Below are 8965 nucleotides of genomic sequence, written 5' to 3'. Positions count from 1 at the left end.
AATTCTGATAAGTTGTGCTTGAATTTTCATTGAATAATACATATTGTTGAATTTCTTGCTTAATTTCATCTGGGACCCTTTGGTTGCTGAGTAAGGTGTTGTTTAATTTCCATGTATTTAGAGGGGTTTTCTGGTTTCTTTTGATTTTATTTCCAGTTTCATTGCACTGTGGTCAGATATATGCATGGGATAATTTCTGTTTTCTTGTATATACTTAAGCATGACCTATGGACCAGTGTGTGTCTATTTTAGAAAATGACCCATGTGCGGCTGAAAAAATGTGTTTGAGTGGAACACTCTGTATATGTCCACCAAGTCCATTTGCTTCAAGCTGTGGGTCAGTTCTGTTATTTCTTTGCTAAGTTTTTGTCTGGTTGACCTGTCTTTTTGGGATAAGACAGTGTTAAGGTCTCCTGTTAAGATTGTGGTATTGGATATTAGATTTTTCATATCCATTAAGATTTGTCTTATATAGTTGGGTGCTTCTGAGTTTGGTGCATGCATATTTATGAGTGTTACCTCTTCTTCTTGTATTTTTCCCCTAACCAGTATGTAGTGGCCTTCTTTATTTCACTTGATTCTTCTTGGTTTGAAGTTGAGACTGTCTGAAAACAGGATTGCTACCCCTGTTTTTTTCTGAGGTGCTGGGGTGTGTAATATTGTGTTCCATCCTCTGACTTTCAGCCTATGAATGTCTTTATGAGTTAAATGTGTTTCTTGTATACAGCATATTGTTGGATTTTGTTTCCTAATCCACTGTGCCAGTCTATTTCTCTTAATTGGTGAATTAAGTCCATTTACATTGATAGTTATAATTGAGATGCATTGACTTACGATTGACATGTTATTTACCTGTTGTCATTTACTCCTTTTTGTCCTGTGTTATATTATTTGCCTTATTTAGTTGGATGCTTCTGTTCTCGTTCGTGGAGTTCTGATCATTTTCGTCCCTCTCTAGAATATCTTTAAGGAGGCTGTGTAAGGTTGGCTTTTTCATCATGAAATTCTTTAGTTGTTCTTTGTCATGGAAATATTTCACTTTTCCATCAAACTTGAAAGAGAGTTTTGTAGGGTACAGTAGTCTGGGCTGGAATTTCTTTTAATAGAGGACTTGAAGTACCCTGCTACATGCTGTTCTTGCTTTCCTGGTTTGTGTAGAGAAGTCTGCTGTAATTCTGATGGGTTTTCCTTTGAATGTGATCTGCTTCTTTTCTCTAGTGGCTTTCAGTATATTATTCTCATGCTGGATTTCTGGGATCTTGACTATTATATGTCTCTGTGTGTTTTTAATTGGATTGAGTTTTTGGCATTCTGTATGCTTCGGTTATGTGGATGTCAGATTGTTTCCTCATATTTGGGAAGTTTTCTGCTATTAGTTCTGCCCATATTTTTTTAGTGCCATTTGTATTGACTCCTTCTTTGTCATTGATAGCTATTAGTCTCACACTGTTCATCTTTGCCTCGTCTTGCTAGTAATGAATTATTATTTTCCTGCATCCTATTTGTTTTTAAAGCTCTTTTCTTACCTTTTCACTAGCTGCACAGTACGTTCAAGATCTGAAACTCTGTCTTCACTTTCACTCAAACGGTTTTGCAAGCTTGTGATTGAGATTTTAATTTCCTCTATATGTCTTTGACTCTGCTTCATGCAATCTATTTTTTTCCTGTATTGTTCATTCAAGGAATCCTTCAGTTTTCTAATATCCAGTATTTTTTTTAATCAGTGTCTTCTTTAGAAGCAGTTATTAATTCTTTTACTGCAGAGTCTTTTTCAAATTGGGTTTCCTCCCTATGTTTCTGTATTTGATTCTTTATTTCAGATGCTATGAGTTCAGAGAATTGTTTTTTATTTCTGAAATTCATTCCACTCTGAGTTTCTTTATATCTTTCTGCTGTTGCTTATTTCCTTTTGACGCTATTAATTCATACATTTTAGCTGGGCTAGTGTCCTCTGCACTTGTTCTGGTTGGGCATTGGGTTTCCTCCGTATGTTTCTGCATTTGATTCTTTACTGAAGATGCTATTAACTCAGGGATTTCTTTTTTTATTTCTGATCTGAGTGCCTCTATACCTGTCTGCAGCTGTTTCTTTATTTCAGAAGCTGTTGATTCATTGATTTCAGCTGTGTGCTTCCCAATTTGTTCTGTGCTAGTGTCCTCTGCACTTGTTATGGGTGGGCTTGGTGTCTGTGATTGCACTTCGTTCCTTTTCATTGTCGTTTTGAATAGCACCGTCTTCTGACCTTTGTTGTAGAGCTTTGGTGCAGTTAGCACCTACTGAAACTGAGGTGCAGATCTACAAAGTTTGAATTTATCCAGTTGTGCCTGGCTTGGGTCTGACTGCTGTGCTCAGCTCCTTCCTGCTGACACTCTTGGAAGTGATCCTATTGTGCCCCTCTGGCAAGATGTTCTGCTCCTGGACTAGATGGGTGGTTCTGTCCCCTCCTCTGTCTGCAGGGACTGCAGCTGCAGAGTTTTACCCCAGGCTGTATGCCAGGTCTGAGCTGAGTCTGAAGGGGACAAGGGGGAGTAGGGTAGAGGGGAAACTCTCCCATAAAGTCACTGGGCCTGGGCTAGGACTGGATCTGGGGGTCCCGAGAACAGGGCAGATGTTCTCACTCACTTGGTTGGTTTGGAGGGGTCCCAGGGGGGAAGGAAGAGGGTCTCACTCACATTCATGCTGCACCTGGGTTTGGATCAGACAGGTCCCGCAGGCGCAGGGTAGCCAGAAGCTCTTCCACACACTTACTGGGCCTGGACTAGGGCTGGATCTGGGGGTCCTGAGAACAGGGCAGGAGTTCTCACTCACTTGGTGGGTGTGGGGGGGGGCTGCGGAGTGTTGGGGGGGTCCCAAGGGTTGCAGATTGGGTCTCACTCATGCTGCGCCTGGGTTTGGACCGGACAGTTCCACAACTAATTTACTATTAATTATTTTTTTTCCCTGAAAGCAAGGGCTGGATTACTGACCTTATTCTGTGACTGATAATATTGGGAGACCAATGAAATAACTACAGCCCAAACACTGATGAGGAATATATGGAATCCAGTACCACAGGATTGTATTTCTTTAAGCATGTATAGACTAAATCTTTCTTAGGCAAATGAGTAGTGGTTCTGTCATTGTGGAAATACCAGAGGAGACCTTTCAGGGAACGCAGCTGTTCCTAAATGGGACCCACACAACGGGTCCCCATCAAGAAGGGACATGTAATTTTATTAATAGAGCCAACATTAACAAACAAGTTAATACTTCAAAAGGGTGTAACATCAAATCTGTAACTGTGAATTAAAGAGTACCTATGCCCATTAAGTATATGTGAGAAAGCAACTGTGTTATTTCAGCAACTTATAACTTGGTATACCCTGTTTTTAGATCACCTTCCTGACCCAAGTTAACTATAATTCTGATTTTTTTTTTTTAAACAAATCTGGTAGTGACTAAATGAGAATTTAATCAATAGTTTTCTTTGCCTACACTCTTTTCTGAAAGAACTGCTTTCTAAAAGATGATAGTTTGCTGATGCATAGAAGTTTTCTGAGCCCAACTTCCAGCTTGAGTTTAAAGGCAGGAAGTGTAAAGCTGCCAAAGACCAAAATAATGCTGAACAGGAAGACAAGGAATGCGAGCTGGTGTGTGCTCTGCGTGCGCTCACCCTGTGCACAGGGGCCGCGATGAGAGGGGAAAATGACAGCTCACAACCGTGCGGGGTAGACCTCAAAAGTGGGTTCGTGCTTCAAAGAACTTAGAGCTCCAATGGGACCGCACCATGGCATGAAGATCAGTTGGTATTCCAGGACTGTGGAAGAAGACAGTCAGGCTGGAACTGTGTCTCAGGAAACAGACTCATCACAAGAAGGTGCCACCTGGTCTCGAATCCACACCAAGAATGGACATAATTGAAGGAAATTTAATTTTTAAACAGGAGAACAAAAGGCCAGCCACTTTAAAGCCACTGCAAATGCAATTATCTTTCCCTATCTCCAGGAGTGCTGTGAAATGGAAATCTCATTAAATGCTGTTGCCTCTCAACTGCTAGCCAAAGTCATTTAACAGGTCAAAAATTCTCTCCAAAGGAAAGATAAGCAATGGCATCATAAGGGTGGTATTGATCAAATAACTAAAGAAAAGAAAAATAAATTGGAATTTTTTTTGATAGTTTAACAATAAATTTAGCATACATCTTCAAACAAAAATTTCATTCAGTCAATTTGGACATTCAGAAGGAAATCAGGTATTGTAAATTAGAGGTCACTATTCATGTTACTTGAAAATGGTCCATACAATAGAAGTCTATTTTCTTTTTTGGTAACAGATATCAAACTCAGAATCTTGCTCTTGCCAAGCAGGCAATTCACTGCGGAGTTACATCCCCGGCCCCATGCAATGATTTCCAAATGATTTCATGAAGAGGACCACAGAACTCTCATTTGAGTGAATACTTTATCTATCCTAACATGCACAGTGCCCAGGCAACTGCCTGGACACCAGGAAGCTCAATAAAAGCAGCTGTGGCATAAATCATCTGCACCCTCTGGTCTCAGCAACACTGTGACTCTCATGGCACCAATGAGAAGACTACACAGAAGAAATTTCTTCCAGATTCTAATTTAAGGAGAAAAGGTTCATTTTTCCCTAACCAAAAAAATGAGTGACACAGAAAAAAAATAACACTAATCAAAAGACATTCTAAAAAGGAGAGTACAATTACAAGCCAAGGGAAGGTTATTTGTGACTCATGACCCAACAGAAGGCTTCTACAAATTATTTAGAAAAGCACAATCAACTTAAGAGAGCAATAGGACTGAGATAGGTCACAGAAGAGCAAAACATAAATGGCCAAATGATATGAAGAACTTACTAATTATTAAGGATCTGGAAGCTAAACTCTGTATGCCATTTTACTCTACCAGATCAATGAAAATTAAAGTCTGACAATATCAATATATTATTAGGAAGTGTGAAAACCTTTAGAAAGGTTTACCTTATAAAATTGTACCGACTTTTACTACTCAGTAGCTCTATTCTTAGTACATGCACAAGACAAATTATTATATACATATAGTACAAGAGATAGATACTAAAATGTTCAAAGCAGCAGTTTTGTTTTATGCTAGGGATTATACCTAAGGCCTTTGCACTAAGCTATATCCCCAGCCCTTTAAAAAAATATAAACTTAAAAAAAAATTATTTTGAGACACAGTCTTTCTAAATTTCCAAGGCTGTGCTTGAGCTTGCAGAACTTATAAAAGCAAAACTAAAATGTTCACAAATGGGAATATGGACAGTATCATGGCTTGCATCTACGACACCCTCCAGATCCTCACGCACTCATGGGTGGGCTTTGGGGAGGTGGCTGGACCACAGGTGTGCACACACATGGCTGGATCCATCCATGGAAGAGTTCATAGCTGAGTGTGATGCTGGGAGGTGAGACCTGGAGGGAGCAGGTGGTCACTGCGCATGTGGCCCGGAACAGCCTCTGTTCCTCTTCCTCTCCTGACCCCCCTCTGCTTCCTGACTGCCACAACATGAACTTTTCCCTCTGCCCAACCACCCTGCCTTGGAATCACATTGGAATGGAGCATGGATTGAAACCTCTACACACCATGCAAAGAAATAGATCTCCACTTTATGCTGCAGGTGTCAAGTATGGTGCAGCAGCAACCAGAACAATAAGTAAGAGGGGTAGGAACGCACTGTGGTGATCTATTCACAGGGTGGAAATCTCATAGAGCAATGAAAGTGAATGAACTGTAGGGACTCTAAGTTCAGAAAAATACTAACACAACATTAAGTAAAAAAAATAATTAAATCCCCCAAGAATACAAACAACATAATACCCCTTTCAATAAAGTAAACACAACTTTATCAAAATATACTTTTTAGGATATACTGTAAAACAATACAAAAGGGGAGCAAGAAAATCACAGATGTTTCAGAATGCTGGCAATTCCTGGGAGGAGGACAGAGTCGGAGCACAAAGGCGAGCGTCATTACCAAGGGCCCAACCACTGTTGTGAGAGGTGGGGTCTCAAGCGCTCATCATATTATGTTTGTAAGTAAAATACTTAACTATTCAAATTAATTTGTAACATGTCTGGAAATAAATCATGGATCAATAAATACTCATGAGCCCTGAATCAAAGGTTATGATTACATCAATTTAAGAAAAATGGTATTTCTGGCTTACCTTCATAAAGCTGTGCATACTGGGGGAAACCAGTTGCTCGCAACCAGTCGCAAGCTTCCTTGGCTTCAATTTCTAGAATAAAATGAAAGACAAACTGTTAGCCGTATGCACCTCACATGCTTTTCTTTTTCTTTTCTTTTTTAAAGATTTAACAAGTTTGTCATTTAATAAGTCTGAATTTTCACCACATGGTATTGTACACGGTCATCTGTTGAAACATTTTTTTTTTTAACAGATCTTAGTTTAAAAAAGTCATAGATACTGTAGGTTCTGTATAAACTGGTGGACAGCAAGTTAAGTTCCTTTGTTTTGACTTATAAGCCTCAGCTTCACCTCAGAATAAAGAATGTAGGCCAAAGAAAGTATAATCGGTCACTCATATAGAACAGTATTGTTTCTATAATTTGAAGCTTTCTGAATGGATGGGTTCAGGCCTGGTCTTTTTCTTAATAAATTAACTTTACTGTATTATATAAACAAAGCATGACTTCTATAGAGAATACGGATAGACAAATATAAAAAATCTTATTTAATTCAAGCTGTTTAAATCCTGATGCATGTTTTCAGACTTTTTTCAAGTGTATATGATTATGAATCTTCACATGAAAGACAACACAGAAATGAGGTCCGGGCAACTGGTTCGCCTGCTGCTTCTCATGTGCTCAGGTTAAAATGATTATTAAAATCACAGCACCATGAGAAAACCAAAGAGAGACTGAACAACTAATTTTAAGTCTGGCTGGCCCAACTGGATTTGTTTTTCATTTCAACAAGTACACCCAGTACCTGAGAGGTTCAGAACTCTGTCCCTCATCCCCCAAAAGAGTTTGTGGTCCCAATGGGCTCTTTCTTTATTTTCTGCAGTACTGGGGATTGAACCTAGGGCCTTTGCATTGACCTGCATCCCTAGTCTATTTAAAATGTTGAGATAGGGTCTCCAGTTGTCAGTTGTCTGAGCTAGGAAGAAACTTGTGATCTTCTTCCTCCTTCAGGCCCCGATGCTGGGCCCTGCCTCTTAGTGCGGGATGCTGATCCTGCAAGAGAAGGCCCCAGGCTTTCACACACCCAGGGGGAATGAAGTCACTAAACCCGACAATCTTGGCAAGCTGAGATGCCTAGTAAAGCTCCTGCTTCTCTGTGGTTGAACTTCTAGTACATAGTGTTGATAAATAAACAGGCCAAGAGTAACTGACATTTGGTGTTAAAATTCACTCAAGTGCATATTTACACTCTTGTTAAAACTGACTCACAGAGGTGGTCCTGGACACATTAATTAGTTTTTCTGTTTGCATAAAAAATATTCCTTTCAACTCCTCTTCCTATATCCAGCTATTTGCTTCTTCACAAGCATCTTGACATTGCTTACATCATCCTAGATTAGAGTCTTTATTAAGCATCTCTCCTCAGAGCTGGATGTGAGGCCAACGGTCAATATTAGGAAAAGTATACAGAACTGACCTCTGTGTAAGGAACTCGCTGGTTTCAAAGCAGCAGTTTCCACCTAGCATTTCATGAGCTCACTGGCTTTTCGAGAACGGTAATTAAGAAACTCAAGTTCACTAAAGTGGGGACGAATGTCCTTATCAAGCACACCAAAGAGAAAAACAACCCCAGATTTTCCAAGTTAGTTAATACCCGGGCTAAAAACAATTATGGCCCTGGAGTTGAATGCAAAGGCATAGAGAAGTTTACTTTCTGGAGTTGTTCAGTGAAGAGATGAAGCGGTATTTATTACTCTGCCTAAGACTGGGAACTACAGTGGGGAGAAGGATGGAGGGCAGATATGTTTGGCAAGTGCAACCAATGTTTGTACTGAATAAAAGGACAGACAGAATGTGCCCATGTGAATTATTAGAGGGTAACAGATTTTCATGTATTTCTAGCCATGCCTAGCCAGAAGGGACTCAGGAAATTTTAAATAAATTTATAAAAGAAATACTATGTAGAAAAACTGTACTTCTGGGAAAAAGAAACAAAAACTCAACATTTTATTTTAAAGAAGGAAGAAATTACTTTTTCTGCTATTTCCATGTCCTATTCCTACTCTTGAGGATATAAAGAAAATTATGCTGCTTTAGATAATGCTTTAAATAAATCAGTTTTTAGGCCTTGAAAAGTCACTCAATGGATTGTTAGACATCGAACAACAGATTGAAAAAAGATAAAAATGCTTGTGTTCTTCATATTTTACTTAGTAAGCCATCGGCTATCCATCCTCTTTCTATTTATTTGGTACAGGATCTTGCTTGCTATGCAGTTCAGACTTGCAGTGATCCTCCTGTCTCTGCCTACCCAACACTGGAATTACAGGTGTGTGTCACTACGCCCGGTTTCCCTTGCGCCTGTGTTCTGGGGCCGGCAAGGCATGTGGTACTGGGGATCAAACCTAGGTCCTCGTGCTTGATAGGCAGGTGCTTAGACTGCAGAGCTATCTTCCCAGCCCTTGTCTATCCTCTTTTGACTATGTTTAAATGGGACATCAGGGAAGCACACATACAAATGTCTTCATGAGACAGCAATTCACCAGCTGATTTTACCACCTATTTCAAGCATGTTCCTGATTTTCTTATTAAAATGATTTCATATTAAGAGGCATAAAAGATGTAAGATACTGTTCTCAAAATCTTTCACATCTATTTTTATAATACCACGGGGCAAGGGAGATGGCTTAGTGAAATAAGTGCTTCCCTGGCAAGTGCAAGGGCCTCGGTTCAATCCCCGGTTCTGAAAAAAACAAACAAACAAAAAAAAGAAAAGTCTGGAGGAGTAATTTC

General features: G+C 39.6%; 1 protein-coding gene across 3 annotated transcripts in view; it reads right to left on the bottom strand.

The window, feature by feature from the left end:
• The window catches only part of Dlc1 (DLC1 Rho GTPase activating protein), a 211145-nt gene that overhangs the window by 33542 nt on the left and 168638 nt on the right, over positions 1-8965 (bottom strand). For all 3 annotated transcript variants that reach the window (XM_023717632.1, XM_004633278.2, XM_023717633.1), the window contains exon 2: positions 6192-6263. In XM_023717632.1, the coding sequence (XP_023573400.1) occupies positions 6192-6263 (72 nt within the window). The remainder of the gene's footprint in view (positions 1-6191; positions 6264-8965) is intronic.

This window comes from Octodon degus, unplaced genomic scaffold (assembly GCF_000260255.1).
Source record: "Octodon degus isolate 3935 unplaced genomic scaffold, OctDeg1.0 scaffold00053, whole genome shotgun sequence".
NCBI lineage: Eukaryota > Metazoa > Chordata > Mammalia > Rodentia > Octodontidae > Octodon > Octodon degus.
This window is presented reverse-complemented; position numbering and strand designations above follow the sequence as displayed.